This window comes from Melanotaenia boesemani, chromosome 6, assembly GCF_017639745.1.
Source record: "Melanotaenia boesemani isolate fMelBoe1 chromosome 6, fMelBoe1.pri, whole genome shotgun sequence".
NCBI lineage: Eukaryota > Metazoa > Chordata > Actinopteri > Atheriniformes > Melanotaeniidae > Melanotaenia > Melanotaenia boesemani.
In genome coordinates, this window is record NC_055687.1 from 7,002,556 (window position 1) to 7,023,286 (window position 20,731).

Here is a 20,731-nt window from a genome sequence, read left to right on the forward strand (position 1 = left end):
TTACTAAACCATCTTAGTTCCTCCATCTGCCTCTGGCGTTTGCCAGTGCTGTTCCTACTGGTCCTACTTGCTTGTCTCCTGCTGCCTTACAGTATTCTATGACAGAGAGAACATACAGACTACTCACACAAAGGTCATGCTAAGCAATTAATTATGTTAATAGGAACTAATATCACAGACAAAAATGACACACTCTAAAAGTGGACTTCATCAACCCTACAGGGAGTCCGTCATTCTCTGACTGTTCAGCTTTATTTCTTTTTCCATGTGTTGGTTCTCGAGTTCATTTGTGTATTTTAATAAAAGGGTCTTATAAACCTACTAAATTAAATTGAATGAACACTACATTAATATTGAATATTGACTAGTCACATTATTCATTACCCCTTGTGATTTCGATCTGCATCTCTTGCCGAGCTTTTAAGTTGATTAAAAATTATGTTACTAGTTAAAGCTTCAAAAGCTTAGAGGTGAAAGGATAATTAATATCAATCAACTTCTAAATGAGTACTTTTGCATTACAATAGCACAAGGATGAAAAATGGTAAATGTATGGTAGAGGGTTGCAGTGCTGCCACTAATAAAACATAATGATGTACATAGACCTTCACATTTATCCAGATGCACAAAGCAATCTAACTGAGTGGGATTGCATGATTTTAAAATGATGATTTCTGCTTTGAATCTGGTCGGCATTGCTTACTTCTTCTATGGGGTGTTTGTTTGTGAGCAAGGCACCGTATAAGCTCTCAAGTAGCTGAGGCAGCAGGCCAGTCTGAACTTCGATGGTGTCTGTGTGTATTTTTATGTTTTCTGATGGCAGAACAGCAGCATTATTGTTAATAAATCAATTGCATGTCAATGATAAAGCATACACTGCAACAAACAAAAAACAAAACGTTTTAATCAGAACATATTCTGACTCATTGTTGCAGATGCCTCAAATTTGACTTAATTAGAATTCATCGACTGTTTCAGCCTCTTTACATTAATGGTTAGTCTAAAAAATGGTTCCCTGAGCATCTAATGAAGCTTACAAAGATTGTTAGTAGGGCTTCTAAATATTGATATTTTTAATGATATAAAAGTGATAAGTGTCATGTTCCACGAAGAGAAGAGCTTAAATGCTGAACTATCATATCGGAAACAGCTGAGAAGTAAACAAAAATTATTTCTGACCAAAACTAAAATGCTGCTGAAACAAAAATACTAAACAGACATTTTAGTAAAAAAATAAAAATAAAATAAATAAAATATAATGTCTGGATCAGAAAGGTGTTCTAGCCTGGAACAAGGGAAAAGCTGGAACTAGGGTTAGTCGTGTAGATGTCGGGCAGAACAAAAAACACAGGGAACATGACATGAAACAGAAAAAAACATATTTAACAATTTAAATACAGAAAACAAGGAAAATAAACCTGGAGATCAGTGCTGAACCAAAACCCAAAGACACATAAGAAATTACATATGTAACCCATAAGCTCTATATATTTTATTTTGTACGTTAATTTTACCTTATAGGTGTTACTGTGTAGAGGTGAGGGGAAATACACATGAAAGTAATATACAAACAATAAATACAATGCCAAAAAGGACCATTAGATTGATAAATAATGAGATACACAAATGAACTCCTAGATATAAGCGCCAATATTTTCAGATTTTATTTCAGGTTTAAAACAGCACAAATAATATTCAGAGCAAGAAATAATTTACTTCCAAATAAAACAACAAAAAAAAAAAAAAAAATGTTTTTTTGAAAGAGAAGGGGGGGGGGGGGGGGGGGGTGTGACTTAAGAAAAAAACAATTTAAAAGTGCAGTGAGTTAAAATTGCTTTAAAAAGTATGCGTGTTGCAATATGAGGGTTTAAAAAATGGAACAGTTTAACAGATAAATTAAAGCAAAATAGAAACATCTACTGCAAGTATTTAATAAATATAAGCTTGAAGAACACCACTCAAATCCAGGATGGTAAAGACAGTATTTGAAGCTAGAAATATTTTAATGTTCTTGTGCAAAAACTGAAGCAATATGTTTATAAACAATGTTTAACTGTTATGAATGTATGGAGACAGAAAGATGCTTTTAGAAGAACTAGTGCAGCGGACTCCACGTGAATCGTATTCAACTGTTAAGATCCTTGGTGTTAAAAATCAAAGCAACAATAAAACTTCACTCATCTGAGATCCCATTCAATGTTTATTCTCATTGATCTAACACGATACAGGTAATTTAACATCAGACGCCAATCTTTTCCTAAACTTAACCAAGTAGCTATGGTTCTAGTGAAACTGCAAGTAAACACAGAAAACTGATAAAACTTAATTTCCAATTAAGTATATTTTTAAGTCAAGTTTCCTGTTTTGGGATCTTACCACTCCACGCCATACTGACTAAACCACTTTATGAGGACCTGTCTTCAGTTAACATTTCAGAGTGACGTTTATGGTATTTCTGATGTAGCACTGCAGCAATTGGTGCATCATAATACCAAAAGATATCATGTGTTATCTCAAGTATACAGTTTGCTGCACCAGTATTCGATCCTATGCATAAGTGCACGTGCAAGCTATAAATTTACTTGTGGTGGTGGGCGTTGGCCCCACATTAGATTGAGGAAGTATCAGCAAAAGAACAATTTTCATTGAAACTGTCAGAATTGATCATTCAGATATATTCACACTTATTACTGCAGATGTGCAGGTTCCACTCACCAAATTTCAAGTAGTTTTAGCAAGTTTACATGCTAATATTTCTAAAACTTACTGCATAAACCAGGAGTATATTACAGATCCACAATGATAATCGATCTAAAAATTTCACAGTAATAAAGTAAAAGATAAGTCAAGAAGAGGAAAAAAAAAACTATGTCAATCACACGTTAATGCTATGGAGATGTTACCATTAAGGTTATCTCCACTCAGACAGCCAGATGAAAAAAAACAGGCTGTTCAAGGAACACTTCACATTTAAATAATAAATATTTTCGAAGCCACACAAGCACAACACATTAAAAGAAGAAAAAAAAAGGAGGTCAATCTCAAAAAAGCACAATTACACTCATTAGACAGCCCAATGTATCTGTCATCACATGACAAGCTGTTTTGCTCTGTGGTGCAAATCAAAGCTGTCACTGGTCACCGCCATATCCCCTCCAACTATTACTCAGCTAGTAAATGTCTTTTAGAGTGCTGTTTTGCTGTCAAACATGGTCCTTGATGTTTATGAGCCTCTTGCATCATGTCGAGTATCTTATTGTGAATACAGAAGATTGTCTCAAAGAAGTTTCTAAATATGGAGATGGCAGGAATGGATACTAATTCTAAAGCTCTGAGTTGCTCGGCTGTTTGATGTAATTAGCTGCTAACAACAAACGGGATGCCGCTTTGATGTCATACGGCCAGCTGCTGTCAAGAGACCAAAATCCAAAAAGTACACTTTTCACCTCATCTGTTTGGTTGAGTTGTTAAGCAAAAGCTGTGGGCCAAATTCGGTTTTTCAGTCCTGTATGTGCATGAAAAGAGTGTTTTTCTGCAGCTGATTGGCTCCCTACCCAGTAATTTTCCTGTTCAGGAGATGCATATCTTTGCATTGCATAAAGATGCAAAATATGTTAGAGGACCCTAATGTGAAGAATAAAATTAAATCATAATAATACACTTAATTACTTCTTTCTCAGGACATGAAATATGCAAGGAGGCACTAATTTGTTATCAGGTTAATTATCTGTGTTTCAGAGCTGCTGAGGCGCTCACTTTCCCAGATTAATGAATTATGAGTCTTATTTACTCTGGCTGGCTTTTTTCTCCAGTGTCTGAGTAAAGCGCAGAACCGCTGGGGTGTGATGGAAAAGGAAAACCACAGCAAGAGACAGTTTAAAAGAGGATGGCAAACAGCTTCACAATCCACATCTTATGAAGGATCAGCCACAAAGCTCACTGGAGGAGCGATCTCCCTCAATCCTATCTTATTTTTCATTAAGACTTATAACATTTCATAGTGCAGACAATAAATGTAGCAAAGAAGTGTTTCAATAAAGTCTGATGCTAGCAATATGTTGAATTTGACTTAAATCAATCTGTAATGAACAGCATTTGGAAAAATAAAATGTACAATTCCTGTGTTAGTGGAATCATCTGGACTCCAGTGGTCTGCCACCTTGCCTCTTTCACTATAAAGCCATGCTGTCGTGATAGATGAAGCTTGCAGTTTAGCATTGGTTTTCTAAAATATGCAAGGCCTTCCCTGACAAGAAGATGTCATCTTGATTTCAGCTCTCTGTTTCTCAAACCTTTCAGCATTATTGTTACCTTTCCAGATGTGCAAGTTATCTGTACAACAGGCACAAATGAACCTTCATAGAAGAAGAATCCTCGGCTGCATAGGCTAGCTCTAAGGACGTGGAACATCACCTCTCTGGTGAAGAGTCTGAGCTGGTGTGTGAGGCTGAGCATTTCCGGCTATAGTTGGAATAGTTGATATATAGATATAGCTGGCCTTACGGCTTGGACTCTGGAACCAGTATCATCAAGAAGGGCTGGACCCTCCTCCATTCTGGAGTTGCTCCAGGTGAAAGGTGCCGAGCAAGTGTAGGCATGCTCATTGCCCTGACTGGTGCCTGTGCATTGAGGTTTACCCCAGTGGATGTGAGAGGGTAGCCTCTCTCCACCTTCGGGTTGGGGGATGGTTCCTGACTGTTGTTTGTGCTTATGCATCCAACAGCAGTCCAGAGTACCCACCCTTTTTTGGAGTCCTTGGATGGGGTGTTAGAAAGCACTCCTTCCGGGGACTCCCTCATTTTACTGGGGGACTTCAATGATCACGTGGGCAATGACAGTGAGACCTGGAGGGGCATGATTAGGAGGAACAGCTCCCCCAATCTGAATCCGAGTGGTGAGCTTGTCATGGCCTTGACTCAGGACATTGTGGGCCCGGTAACATTTCGAAGACCTCCTCAATCCTAACAATGTACCTTCCAATGAGGAGGCAGAGTCGGGGCTTCGAGGTTAGATGAGATGCACCCTGAGTTTCTTAAGGCTCCGGATGCTGTAGGGCTGTCTTGGTTGACATGCCTCTGTAGCATTGCATGGACATCATGGATGGTTTCATTGTGAATGAAATATTGGCTGATTTCCAGACTTTCAAATCAAACTCTGTTTTTTTCACATTTTACATAGATTCATGACTTCTTTTTTGTATTAAAGTTGTATTTTTTTTCTTATTTAATTGGTCCAGAAAAAAAAAAAACATTTTTGTCAATATTTTAACATTCTCAAAGTTAAGTGGGTATGTTGTGACAAATTAGAAAATAACCTTGGTTGGGACTAAAATATGTTCTGTTTTTTACAGCTCAACTGTTACTTTTATGGATGCCACTTTTACAGTGGACATACACTTGCTCTTCACATTCAGTTGCATATTTTTTTTTTAATGCAGCCTTTTATTTTGGCCTGCATGAGTAAACACCCCACGAGGTTGTATTAAGGTGAAGGATGATCAACAATTTTTGGCCACACACACACTTGTGTGCTCAGAAGCTCTTAAACATCAAGCAGACATGTAATTTAAGCCACTTAATGTGTGTAGAGCCCCAACTCTGGTTGAGATGAACTTTGTTTTACCGTTTGTGCACAAACAAGTTTAAAAAAAAGAAGTTCCTTAAACACATTTGTTTTTCTGTGATTGTTGAACTGAATGAAACGTATTTGCAAACAAATAACTTGAATGAGAACTGGTTCAGATGATGTGAGGTACGACAAAGGTCACTGCCTACATTTTCCTGGCGATACACCTGCTTCACACTACATTATCATGGTGCATTGTGCACTCTAGCATCACAAACCAGCAATGCTCTGCAGCACCACCGGTACAAAGAAGATGCAGATGTAGTGTGTGTATCAGACGCCTCGTCTGCTAATGATTTTTTATGGAAATATTACCTAGTGTCACAAAATTAAATTTAACATTTCTGTACATATCATGTACAAAACATGTCAGAACATCAGCTTCATTAACTTCTAATTTGAAAAAACATGCAGAGTAAAAGAATTTTTCCAGTGTGAGAATAATTTTATATATATGTTTCTACACTTTGCATTTTTCCTGCTTTATTATGTATGAAAAAGGAAAGCTCAAAATAGCTGGTTGACAAAAAAATGAAAATTCTGTTACACTGAAAAAAAGAGAGAGAAATAAAACTAAAAATATCACTTCTGTCCTCTGTCTGCACATCTTTTCCACATGCATGTCTGTTTAGTGTGATAGAATTTAAGGTTTAGTATAACTGGTTTCATTACAAGACACATTATAATTTCTTTTCTTTCTCACGTTCAGTTTTCATTCTCTCTTCTAACCTAAAAACTTAAATGAACTGAACTTTGAACTAGTTCACGAAAAGCATGAACTTGCGCAACACTGATATTCCTGTGCTTTATCAGATACAGACCTTTTAGTACATGCTTGGCTGACCGAGATGTTTTGGGTAGAAAAGCTTCTGCGTTATTATTTGTCGGGTTGACAGGAAAGTTGCACAATCTGTGTCAACAAGAGAAACAACACAATATCCAGGGATGTCTACGGATGTGAGAGAACTTACTCTTCCGAAGTCATTTGACTGATTAGCTACGGTCAATTTACTGTCACCAGTAACCAAATCTGGATACCACTAAACTGTGGGAATATGCCACACAGCACTGTAGTAGGTAAGAAATTATTCTTCATTGAGGTCTTCAAGCTCGATAGTCATCTATTCTGCAGTCATGAAGTGTCTTTTTGTCCTGAAAGATTGAACCACTTCCTGAAGCAGACGGAGAAGTGATTTATATGTTGGATATTATTTAAATGCAAAAATTCAGATTGTCTTCTGGTGGAAAATGAATGTCAGCTAATGCATAATTAATATCGCACAGGGCAGGATGCATCAGCACCTGCCACAGGCTTTTCATCTCACAAAGGTTTGGCACGAGTTTAGAATCAGCATTGACATTTTTACTGGTGAAAGAATGAAAAGAAGAAAAAGCAAGTTGGTAGAATAACACTGAGTAATAGCAACAGCTTTAGTTTATATTTTAACAGCGTGGATGCTCTCTTCAGATTGAAAGGAATGTGCTGCTATTGTGTCTTTTGTGCCATTGTAGTATAAAGACTGCTCAATCTTAATGTTTTTGATTGTGTGTGACTTAATTTCTGATGATTTAAATTTTTCATGGGAAACATTTTTGCGTAGTTTTCTTACCGTTCACGTTGCCCAGGTGGAAGTATCCATCGACCAGCGAGGCTCCGTTGTTGAAGTGCTGGGTCATGTGATCTAACCAGTTGGCCTCCACCCCTTTGACTCCCTCCTCACAGTTTTGAACCCGCAGAGGCACCTTGACAGTGTAGTACTTCACCTGGCCCTCTCGGACTGGCGGGTGGTTGTACAAAGCCAGCAGTTCCACCCCTGTTGAGGCGAGACAGAAAACAAAACCGGCTCACTGGTTCAACTCTGCCAGAATCGTGCCAGAACAGATGAAGTTTTGTCATCTGTTTACAGAAACCATGAAACCTCTGTGTACAGGTTTCATGGTTTTTCTGAATGATAGCTGAACTGCTGCTGCACATTGGCTACAGTCCAGGGTGTCATTTGGCTCCCTCTGAGGAAGGACTCTCGGCTGCCAGAAGTTTTCCGAAGTGACTTGGTAAACGGTTGGCTCAGGCTGCACAGTTTCGCTTCTGTTACAAAGAATCGTCTCCAATATCCAGTGAAACAAAACAAATTTCTCACAACCTTTTACCGTTATCTACATTTCTGAAGACTTTTCAACAGTAATGTGATGATATTCCATTAAAAATACATTCCCTTCCAACAAGTAAAGCTTCAGTGAATCTCAGCCAATATGTGAAAGGGTCAACCGGAGCCTTTGCCAAGAAAAGTTGGCGATAGCGTTCGTGGTTCATCAGCCATCAACAAAAAATACCAGTTTATTTGTTTTGATGCTCAGTAGACAGTTTGGTTTTCTTGTCATGACAAGAATTTGAAATCTGCCATTATCAAATCATGGGCTCAGTAAACAGTTTGCATGTGTCTCCGAGGAAAAGAATAACCTCAGAAATTGGTTAATAAGGGAGCAGTGACATGGATATTAATGTATTAGATTAGAGACTTTCAAAGCCAGAAATTATGTAGAAAAAGTGGAGAACTGTGTTTGACATTATTCAATAGTGTAAAATCTCAGAATAATTATTGCCTCATTATATCCAATTAAAGAAAGTTTCTTTTTTAATTAATTATATCATAGCCATAAGAAAACAAGCGGGTTATGTACATCAGACATCAGGAGTGAATGGCAACTCATGTCTTTGACAGTTGTCAAAGACATGATGTTGCTATTGTGCTCTTTTTGAACAACAGATGGCTGAAACAGAGAGGATGGAGCTGGTCAACATCTCATTATTGCTTTTGATAAGAACATATTTTTAGCACTAACTCTAAAACCCGCATATTTTAGTGCTCAGATATGGATCCTCCTGACCAGTCAAGCTAGAATAAGCTGAAATCAAATTAACCACATGCTCGTTTTCTCACCAGTTTCTTATGATATAATGTAATAATCATAATTATTATAATATTATAGGCTTAAACTTGAATCTTTCTTTTATTTAACAAGGAGATGTTAAGATTTCAAACCTTTTTTATTAAATTTCTTTTTCAGTAGTTTTTTTTTATTTGTAGAAGACGTGCTGCACTATTGTATGGCACTAAACTTCTGGTGCCTTGCAAGTCTATGCTGATAGAATAAATTTGTATGCAAAACACTTTGATAAAAAACCTCCACCTGGCAGGTGCAAAATAGCAGAGAAATGAAAAAGTAATACAAGATGAGATTTATGACGCCCCAAGCTGGACTCACAAAGATACACTGAAAAATCTTTTTCAAGGATTTTCACCTCTTCAAAAACAAACGTGAATTGAATCAAAAGCAATATTCATGCTACAAGTCATCCTCTGATTCTGCTTAATGTCTTGCAAAAGTAATGCAACTCATCTGATGCTGAACTTAAAAGAGACAATTTCATTGTATCTGAGTTAATTCATAATATAACCCTCAATAATGCATTAAACACTCTGCAGCTAGCTGCTGTTTACATCAAGCAGGAATATGCATAATGCAGCGGGCCTCTGGAGAGAAGAAAAAGCTTGGAAATTTGCCCACACTACGTATGTCACCGATCCACACTCATATCATACTCAATCAAAGTGGAAAGAGTTTTATTTGTTGTGATGTGAGCGACTGAAATATTTGCTCTGCTAAGCTTCTGAAAAACACAGAACGTGAGATGTGAGCGGGGTTTGAATCTGAGAGAAAACAATTCAAATGGAGCTTGGTAACATTTTCCCGTTTTTCCTTCCAATGCAAATGTCAGACTGTCATTTCCCAAGTGAACCAGATGGATGAGCAGAATGTGGAGCTCTGCCACCCACCCACACCCACACACACACACACCTACACACACGCACACACACACGCACAGGGTGGTGGTCGGTGGGAACCATGGCTCAGTCACTTTGGTTCCTGTGTCTTTCCATCCGTCCAGCAGCCGTCCAGGAAGAATGAATCTTTTATCACCATTTCTTGTTTGGCTCGACTGACCGATGTGACAGCTGGCCACCAAATTCCTTCAATCTTGTCGCTTGTCCCTCTAGTGAAAAGTCAAATTGGCAGCATTGGGAAAAATCTCATCCTCCCTGTGCTGCACATGTTACAACCAAGACAATATGGCCAGCAAATCTTAGACAACACATAGGCATAGAGTGATTTTGCTGTTTGTCAGGCCTCAGATTTGCCTTAAAAACCTCAAACTTCCTTATTGCAAATAATTTTCTAGAAGCTGCATCATATTGAGCGGTTAAGAGTTTATGTGCATAAGCTGGAGTTAATTTATGACGTTTTTCTCCGTGAAAACTAAGGAACTCAGCTTCAGGCAGGTCATGAAGAGGATTTGAAAAATTCTGTTGTGGTAAAAACTGAAAGAAAAACTCTTCAAGCCATGGTTGTAAATTTCTGAAAGCACAACTAATTAGATAAGTAACATTAAAACCACATTTGGCTCAGATTACTCTATTTCTTCTGATATGGCTGTTATAGGCAGTGGTTATACACAAGCAGTGGTTAGAAAACACGTCTGTCTGTCTCCCTGTATTAGTTGCTCTCTGAGTAATATCTGAAGCTTTTCCATGCATTTTGTTTTTCATTATAGTCCAATTACGCTACAGCAAGGCAGCTGTACTTCAGGCTGAAGTGTAGGTAGCTTATTTTCTCTGTCTGTAAGAGTCTCTTCAGCAGTGCTCTGTCCGCAAGAAATATACAAAAACCACAGGAGGCGGATTAAGTGCCTTGCCGAAGGGCAATTTCAGCAGGATGGTGTAGGAGGAAAAATACTACAATATAAGAAAAAAATGGCTGCTGCCTGATGTCCATCATGTTGGACTGTGAGATAATAGCAGGTCAAACTGAAGCCAGACTTTCATCTGTAATGTTTCAGTATTTCAGAAGTGAATCTGAGGAATTGGTGCAGACGGACATCTGACAGCTGAAATGCACTGCAAAGCATCAAAGGCATCACTGACTTTACTTGCAGCTGTGAAGTTCTTAGGTTTCTACCAGATTTCTGGTTTTGGTATATATTTGTTGTGCTTAACCCTTTTTTTTAAATGTCCTGTCTTGTGTTTGATTATTTGCTGTACTTCCTGTTTTATTTTGAAATTTTCTTTAGCTTGTTTCTGTAATCTGTTGCTCTTTGCTTCACACCTGGTTCACGCTACAAGCCACCACCTGCTCTTCATTTTTATTTAGCCCTCTCAGCAGATCTGCCTCCTGGATTTCATGGTTCTTTGAGAGATCTTTGGCTACATTTACACTGCAGGCAAAAGGGCCTTTTTGCTCATATGTGACCCACACCTGATCTAAACAGGACAGTTCAATTTTTTTTTATTATGTTTTAAATAGGACTCAGGCCACTTTGGCTATGTTCACATTGCAAGTCTTGATGCTCAATTCTATTTCCCCTGGTGGTTTTTCACATTATAATTTAAATGCAAGCATCGTCAGACTTCAGTGTGAATGCTGAAGTGACCTGCATGCGCAGTGACATCGGAGATAAATATGGATGCTAAATTTGGTATGTCAAGATCCCTTGGATGCATGTGTGTTTGAATTTTGAAGTTGATGTGCAATCAGAGCTGACAAAATTCTGATTTAATATTGTGTCATCTATTGTTACAGTCGATATTTCCACATTTGTCTCCTACGGCACAGAATTTTGACATCTGTCTCACTTCAATAATTTAAAAGAAATATGAAATTCAACATGATCATTCAAAATTAGAGCGCCCTGAAAAATTTCAAATATTTATCCAACTTAGTACCATATATGAAGTGATTGAAGGGTCTGATTTTATAAAAGAAAAAAACATTGATTTATGCTTTTCAGACTGTCTTAAAAATCAGATATGAGTCTCACGTGGGCCAAAAAGTCAGATTTTGGCCACTTTTCCTGCAATGTGAACAGAAGAGGCCAGGACGCATAAACACAGCAGGCTGCGTCTGGCGTCACATCGTGTGGTTCCTTTAGGGCCATAAACTGTTCATACTGGAGTCTGATGGTTGCTGCATCTAAATTATATTCTGAACAACCAGGCAAAAATGTTGGATCTCAGCAAAAATCTGAATTCAGTGTGAGTGCAGCCTTTGTCTTTTGTTTGTTTGTTTGTTTGTTTGTTTGTACTCTTGTCTTCTGTTATCAGTTACTCTGGCTTGTTTTTTGGGGGAAGGGGGGTTTAAAGTGTTTTTATTTTATTTTATTTCTTTTTGTGTGTGTGTACCTGTCGGCTTCCAGCATTTTCATGCATTTAGGTTCTTGCTTTGAATTACACCTGACAATAACATGCTATTTCATTAGTTGAGTAATTGCAGAGGATCATAATGATAAAAAACAAACAACAACAACAACAAAAAAACCTCATTTTATCTTTAAGGTGAAAACTTTTAAACAAATGTAGAATTTTTAAACCAGAAATTTGCAAGTATTTGTAGTTGCAGCCTGCAGAGTGATTTAATATCACATATTAAATATATACCATTAATTTATTCAGTTCTATTTAGATTTTGCATACAAACATTACATGATAACCACATAGCCAGATAACATTACTGAAACCAGTTACATTTACTATTTTAATTACGACCTGCTGATTAAAAAACACCTTGAATGCTTTTCTTGTTGTAAACTGTACAGGAGCAGATATTTTACTGTAAGGAAGAACACAAGGTAAAAAAATATATTTGACCTTTGATAAACTACAAGAACAACCAACATAAATTTCTAAAACAAGCATCTTGCCAAGGTCCTACTAGCGCCAGCGGGACCTCTTGTCTTACAGCAGCGTGTAAATGACATTGTAGTTCTTAATAAAAACAATACAGCAGCATCATTTGGCCTCTGGGTTCATGCCAAGAATAAGACATGAAAGCCAGAAGTTTCACCTTATGGAGAAAGAATTGGTCCTGGTGCATAATTTAACAGTGTTTTAGATCATTTTTATGATTTGGGCCAGGGAATGATAACACAATGCTCCTTCTCTTAATATTTAATAAAACATCAGTATCTTTACATGAGAAAACAGGCCCACTTATAATGACAAAATCCTTTAAATCTGAGTTGTTATATCCGTTAAAACTTTAAGAATAGTTTATGTAGCGAAGCTGAATGCATGAATGTTGACAGGTTTTTGGAAACATGTTGCCTGAAACACTTATCTGATCGGATGTCCAAATGAGTCGGTCTGGTGGCCCAGATGTAAAAACTGGCCTGATCTTAACATCGTGGCCTGCCAGCATGACATGTCATCATTTAAACATCGGTTTCTCTGATCTGAGGAGCTGGAGACGGACTCCTTCACAGCAGAGATAACACTGATCTCAATGATCAAATAGTGAGTAATATTAGAGTCATGATGAAGGTTGTTCATTTTAAATGTGCATGTTTACGCTTTGGTAAACTTAGACAAGCTTTCAAAGCTTCCTCCCATCAGATGTGAGTGGATAAATAAATAATTTTATATTTAATTTCTCACAAACTATTTTTACACATGCAAATGAGTTTTATCTGAAAGCAACTTTCATGAGACAGAGTCTTGTTTTCATCAAACCATCAAAGCTTCAGTGTTGGGGATGGTGTTTCTTTTCCAACGGTAATCCACAGATTGCTGCCAGCTTCACTGCCAACACTTGCACAGTGTTCACCTCGAGATCTGAGGATTAGCGAGGACAAGCCAGCAGCAGCAGAGCCTTTTGGGCCTCCTCGGCAGACTGGGCATTAGTAGAGAGGGACATGGGGGTTTGGCAGCATCCGCTACTACCCCGGCTGGCTGTGACAGCAGCACTGCTGGCATTGTCACAGAGATTCATGAGGGGATGGAGGTGGGGGTAGAGAGAGCTGTGAAGCTGAGGGAAGTAGAGGACGAGTCAGTGGGGGATTATGTAGCTGCAAAAGCCCCAGATGGACCAATAGGCAGTGGTGTGCCACAATGCCAAGTTTCAACATGTAAAACGTACATTCATTATGCAACACCCAGTTCTAGGTGTTTGAACCATATCATGTTACATATGGTACATGCAGATATGAAGTATGCACATGTAAAATTACACACCCATTGGGACTTTTGTGCAAAGTGTACAAATTGGTTGTGTGAGAGGACAAGGGGCTGCAGGAGGGGGGTGATAGTTGTAGGCGTCTCCATCTGTTAAACTAATATGAAACTATAAATGTAATGATTTTAACGCAGAAAAGAGGGCCATCATTAATAAGTGAAAGAGGTGTAGTGACAAAAGTCTCACTTTCTAAGAAGAAAATCAGGCCCTGAAATATGCAGCTTCCATAAACAGACTGCTTCATCAGCTATGTGTGAATTTGTATGCAAACAGCTACGGTATAAGACGGTTCCCTTTGTGTAGCAGATAGAGAGGATTATATCCCAAGGCGGCACATTGTTGTGTAACATTGAGGCAATCGCAGGAAATGACACCTCCGCACATGCCAAGTGTTTTAGGAGGAATCTGTAATACCAGGCATTTCTTTAGTTTAACAACCAAAAGGTAAGGCTGCTGGTGGAACAAAAGCACACTAGTTATACAAAGATGTTGATGAATATGGATAAATCCTCAGCAGGATGAAGTTCCCAGTAAGTTTAACCTGCTCAGGGACCAACACTGAATTTTGTTTCGGTGTTCAGCAAAACTAAAAGGTTCAAAAACAAAAAGTCCAAAAATACAGATTGTATCTCATTGCTTTGTATCCGAGGAGTGCCTCATAATGAGTTTTAGCCCAAGTTGCATCAGCATCAACTCTGTGGTGGTTTTCTGACCTTTAATTCTCTTAATTATCATCCCTCATTAGATGTTTTTATTTATAAAAAAAGACAGCTGGCGAATCTGGTGCCATTTAGACTTCAGTCTTCATAGATGTGACAGCTTTTGAAATTTTGATGTTTAATTTTTGTACCCAGATGGATAAATTAGTTAGATTTTATTTAAAAGGTCTACTTACTCCCAAATAAACTAACTATATGTGAGCAGCCACCAGAAAACCAGCAACAAGTTGGTCTGGCAGAAGTCCTGTAAACAAAGATTTTTTATTTTCTAAAAAATTAGTATTTTATTTTATTTTATTTTTTGTTAGTTTTTTTTTTTCGTTTTGCTAGTGCTAGGCTTTTAAATCAATAAATTTTGTATTTTAATTTCTGACACTGGAATAACTGTTCACACTGATGGTTCACACACTACTCTCATTTAGAGAGTAGTGATGGGAAGTCCAGTTCTTTTCAGATTTGACTCTTTTGACTTCCAAAAGTCTCTTCTTTTAGTTTTATTCAGAACTTTCATTTTTATCCTAATTTAGCAACATGGATGGTTTGCATGTTGGTAAACAACTTTTTATTTTGTGTTTTCATTCAGTTACTATGTCATATATAGAGAAAAACTGCAGTATAAAAACAATAATTTCAGTTTTATTTATGAAGAAAGGGTATGTGCCAACAATAATTATAAAAATATAAACATTTAATTGAAAAACAATTACTTGATTTTTAGATAATGGGAAAAACATGAATTCCGACAGTTTTATGGTATTTAACACATTGACTAACCATACAGGGCTGAAAATTAGTAAACTATAAATTTAGAGGTTCTGACAAAAGAGAAGCAAACAGAAGCTGACCTTCACTCCCTTCCAGTGCGCTGTTAACTTCACTTTTCTAATTGTTAGATTTTGTGTGTTGTTGACCAGTCAAACTAATAACTTTCTCAGTTATCCTTGCAGATCCTTTTAAATCTTTTGTGTTATTTGTGTGTTTGTGTGATTGTTTTTACTGCTGGCTGTACAACACATTACCCTCATGTGATAATAAAGATTCCTTGAACAGTGGTTTGTGTTAGTTTTGGTCTATGCAAAGTAGCAGTAGCAGGTCCATGGGTTGCAGGGTCAGATATCAGATTTTCTAACCAGGTTAAAGTTATGACCACTGCTGGTCTATCAGAGGCTTATCTTTCACCAGATTGGTATTTTGCTTTAGCAAAGATGTAGCCTCCATTGGCTTCACAAAAACCTGTAATTTATTTATTTTACAGTAATACAAACATTTTCTTGTCAGTATAATGAAAGTGAGCAGAACTGAGTTTGTCAAAAACTGCATTTAAAACATCTATTTTTATTTGTTTTTGGAAGAGGATCATTGTCTCGTTCTTGATACTTCAAATAAAACACATCTCACAAGCCTCATCCATTTTCAGACCTGCTGTAATATAATACTGTATTATTTTACTTGTGCAAGATATTACATAAATCTCACACTGTTACAGGAATTATATCCGCCACAGCGCAAACTGTACATGTTCATATGCATATGTCTCATATTCCCTCTTGCTACTCATATTTATTCTATCAATAAAAATATATATTTTACTCTGAAGCAACAAATAAGACAGTCGAGTAGATTTTATTACAGCAGCTCTTACCGGCATGCAAACATGTTCACAATTAACTGCTGCACTCACATAATGTTTTTCTCTGGGATCAATTGCAGATCTTCCTGGAGGGTTGGCTGGAGAATATTCACAAGTAGTTCAAAGTGAATGGTGTGGACATTGTGTTCTCATGCACCAACCCTCTGGCATATATCTGGAATATTTTAGGTCTGCAGCACATGTGTAAAAATGGCTTATGTACGTGTGTTTTTATATGGCAGAAAGGCACTTTTTGGTTTTTGGGAATGAAGAAAAAAAATCCTTTAGGTATGTGAATATCATTTTTCACAGCATGCTCTGACTGCTGTGAAAAATGAAATTCACATACCTGAAGCACAATTAACTTTTTTGCTTAACATTCTGTCTCGTTTCCTCTTGGTTTTGGAATGTGACTGTAACCATGGAGACAACTCACCATCACCTCTCCGCGGCCGGTATCTTGGCCTCTCCTTTGTGCCTGTGCTGCTGTCTTTGTTGTTATTGTGACACGGCGAGTCTTCCTCTGTCAAGCCCTCACTGTACTCCAGATCTCCCGACAATGGAGACACAGCAGGTGATACCACGACCCGACTACCTCCCACTCCACACCTTGAGAGGCTTTCACTGTTGCCCTCACTTTGATTCTTCTCCCCTAGACACGAGGCTTCCCCATCCCCTTCTTTGCCCACCATGTCAGCTTGAGCTCCAGGTTCTGCATGGTTACTGGGGCTTGAAGGGTTTGATGGGCTGCAGCTTCCCAGGGAACCAAGCACAGAACTGGGGCTGGAGTGCAGGGAGAGAGAAGGGGTTTCTGGTTCTCTGATACGGGTGCATGGAGCTCCATATGGTTCCTGGACAAATCCCACAAACATCACCCCCTGGTCAGCAGCATCCTGTATTTGCTGTTGGAAACAAAGACAAAGAAAGAGGGTTAAAAGCTAAAATGACTGTGATAAATACTAAGATGCAGCTTTAATTAAGCTAAAATTATCAATTAAATTAGCCAGAAACATTTATTTTCCCCACAGCTTCTCCAATCACACAGCTGTTGACTAGATCAGAAAAGCCACAACCCAAAGTAGACCTGGGCTTCATCCCAAACCAGTCCTACACTGTTTTTCTCTGTCTTCTTGTCATCTGCCATCAGGTTTTACTATGGATTGAGATTGAAATATTAACAGTCAGAGGATGTTAATGATGCCATTCTCCATTTCTGCCCCATTCCTCCAAGTCACAGCGGGCCCTGACTCTATCTTGAGCCACACTGAGGGAAGAAAATAGAAATCAAATCAAATTGCAGGTTATTCACTATGAAATTAAATTGGAAAAACAGTCACACTGTTTCCAGCTATATTGTTTAATATCATCTGAATGCTCTCCGGTGCTTCCACATCACATTCCCCATATCAAAATGTTAAAATGAATTTGCTGACATAAAAGAGAGAAACTGCTGTATCTCATTTAATGGTAATGTGTGCAGTCAGAGAGAGAAGTGCCTGACTGTCTAATGGCAGTGCTGTTGATAGAACAATAGATTTAAATGATGGGCTGTAATGATTGAATTTATTTTTGGTGAAAATTATTATTATTTTCATCATTTCATTCAGTCTCACACTTGACAATACAGACTCATTCAGAATAAATTTATCATTCACCTATGCAATAAAACCCAGCAGGCAGGACAAGTGCCAAGATGGCAGAAAGTAATGAGATGCACAAAATGTGTAAATGAATGTACACAAACGGGGCTAAAGCACCTTGTTTGCAAATGTGTTGTGTCTTTAAAAGCACTTTAACATTCAAGTAATACTACATAACTTTCCAACCTTAAAACTCTTAATGATACACTGATATTCATAAAGCACATTCTGGGACTTTTGTTGCCCTGCAGTGTCTCGAGGCTGAGTAACCAGACGTCACACTATATTTTTTACCAGCCCAGAGCACCATGTGACAGCTTTGTTTGACTTTACGGCACCACTTCACATGCCAGCAACTGGATATCAACAGGCTGGTTGTTTTGAATGCGCACAATGGCTGATTCAGCAAGGAAACATGAGAGGACATTATCAGAGGAAGACCAGGAAAAAAAAAGGGAGAAAGTCACAGAGCAAGAGATAAGACAAGAGTCAACTTTTGACTGACCTTTATTGGCTGGAGAGATTTCAGAGAGGAGGCAGAAGGCAACATGGATGCTGAATTAGCCATATTTAGGGGTAAATGAGACGTGAATGATGAGCTGATTTAGAGATTTATTTAGAGTGCATTAACAGTGGCACTGTTTGGTCTGCTTTAAATGAATCCTGTCCCACTTCCATGGACAAGCTAATCTGTTTGGAGCTGTGTCAGTGCACATTTTGGACTCTTGTGTGGACCAAAGAGGCACATTCTGGTCTACTCTGGTCTATTTGAAAACCGGAAGTCTTGGCCTGCTTGCAAGTGAATTGTGGTCCGGTGCAGTAACAGTATGTGTGCAAATGGACCATCCAGCGGACCAAAGAGAGGAAGTGACGTGTAACATAACATACCAAAACAAGTCCAATATTAGATAAAGCCTCTCCTGCTGCTCATAATGGACCAAAGTAAAAACAGACTATCCTGGTGTGAATGCACCCTTATGGCCACTTTCCACCGTGTGTGCCACGTTCCATGTGTGCCATGGTCTCCAGAGCTAATCACAGCTGTTTGAATCAACAGTTTGACTCACACCAGGCACAAGATCGAGGGTGCTTCCAGAACGTGTCAAGTTCAGTAGTTTAGACAGGGCCAGACAAAAAATCAGACACGGGAGAAGTGTAAAGCATTCGGTAAGTATATTGACTGCAGATATGTGATCACTGAACTATGTCAACATTATCACATTTCCAATGACATCAAGCTAGAAATCAATCAGTCAAGGAGTCTTGCAGGAGCAAAATATTTCACAGACTCTAAACAAATGAAAAGACAGTACCTACATGTGAGAAGCTATTATGATGTGGAGGTGCTTTACTGCTGATGTTTTTGAGAATTTATGGTACTTAAGCAAAATGGCATCTGCCACATCCTGCAATATCCCATGAAATTGAGCTTAGCAGGACTATCATTAATTTCTCAGCGGGACAACAGGCACATTTGGGGCCATATCTCAAGGTTATAAGGATTAAAGAACTCCAATGAAGGGCAACTTACCTTTAACAGTATTTTTTATCAAATTGCATTCTCCATGGGAAGGAAAGCTTAGGTGACTTAACAACAAACCATTGGCTGGTGGATGAGTCTAAACCGTGCTGTAATATCTACATCCAATGTACTGTGGCTTCAGCACTTCACTGTTGGTACTTTCCTCTGTTTAGATCATTTATAGAGGCTAATGTTAAGACATCCCATATAAATGGGTAATAGGGCTGCATGATAAATTGCTATCTCGATTCACACATACATTTGATCTCGTTTTTACACACAACGATTCTAAAGCATTTTATATCATAAGCGGCATCAAAAACAAATGCTCCTAATTTCCTCCCGAATTTTTTTAAGCATCCCCAAACGCAGCACTGCCGTTGCCCCCTCCCTCAAACAATGGTAAAGTGCCATTACAACACCTGATTCAGTGGAGGAAGCCCTCCTGCAGTCAAGTGTTTGGAATAAAGATGGGATGTTTGGCTCCTTTCAGAGAGCCGGCTTTTCTTTATGAGCCAAGCCAACGGCTCTTAATTTAGCATCTTTTTCAGCGATCAGCAATCCTATACAATGTGTTCTGCTGGAGCAGCAGCATCACAGAGAGGGAGAAGAAGAAGCTGGATAAGTCATCAGGAAGTCCAACTCTGTCCTGGGCTGTTCTCTAGACTCAGTGTAGGAGGTAGTGATAAAAGGGTCCTGGCAAAACTGGCATCCATGCTGGAGCATGAGTCCTTCCCCCTGCAGGATGCCCTGTCTGCTCTGGAGAGCAGCTTCAGAGACAGACTGATCCATCCTTGCTGTGGAAAGAAAGATACTGCAGGTCTTTCCTCCCTGCTTGTAGGATAGGGGCCAAACTGGTCGAATAAAAGGAAGAAACAGAATCAGCAGTCCGGGGTTTCTTAATGAAGCAAGGTTTATTAATCCGGTCGTATTCACAAGCATTCTCGGGTTCCTTACTCCCCCTCGAGAGCTTCCCCAACAAACTGATTATATACCCCTGTAAAAACACACCTGCTCTGATTTAGGCTAAACCACTTTCTTAAATCACCCACACCTGTAGCTCTGAAGTACTGGGTTGGCCACTCCCAAACTCCTAGCCTGTAATATGGGTTCAAACACAGACAATGTTAAACAGGAGCATACCAGATGACAAAAGAAATAAAGTCCAAATAATAGGGACAAGTGGTGAACTTCAGGCTCACCCACTTTGTCACACACCCCCCCCCCTTACGTCAGTCATTCCTCGAAAGTCCGGGAAAGGTAATCCGCCACAACATTCTTGTTTCCAGGTCTGTACCGAATCCTAAACCGATACGGCTGTAGAGACCATCTGGCTATCCTTGCGTTGGTATCTTTCATTTTGTCCATCCATTGCAGTGCGCGATGATCCGTCTCCAGGACAAACTCACCACCCATCAAATAATACCTCAAGGTGTCGAGAGCCCATTTCACTGCCAGAGCCTCCTTCTCAATGGTTGAATATTTGATTTCCCTGGGAAAAAGCTTACGGCTGATGTACTGTACCGGTCTC

At 38.7% G+C, this 20,731-nt stretch overlaps 1 protein-coding gene across 1 annotated transcript in view; it reads right to left on the minus strand.

Annotated features, from left to right (window-relative positions):
* The window catches only part of LOC121641337 (raftlin-like), a 156,646-nt gene that overhangs the window by 33,528 nt on the left and 102,387 nt on the right, over positions 1-20,731 (minus strand). Inside the window, exons 5-6 of the mRNA XM_041987422.1 lie at positions 16,475-16,940; positions 7,236-7,439 (exon numbers count right to left, since the gene is read on the minus strand). Of these exons, the coding sequence (XP_041843356.1) occupies positions 7,236-7,439; positions 16,475-16,940 (670 nt within the window). The remainder of the gene's footprint in view (positions 1-7,235; positions 7,440-16,474; positions 16,941-20,731) is intronic.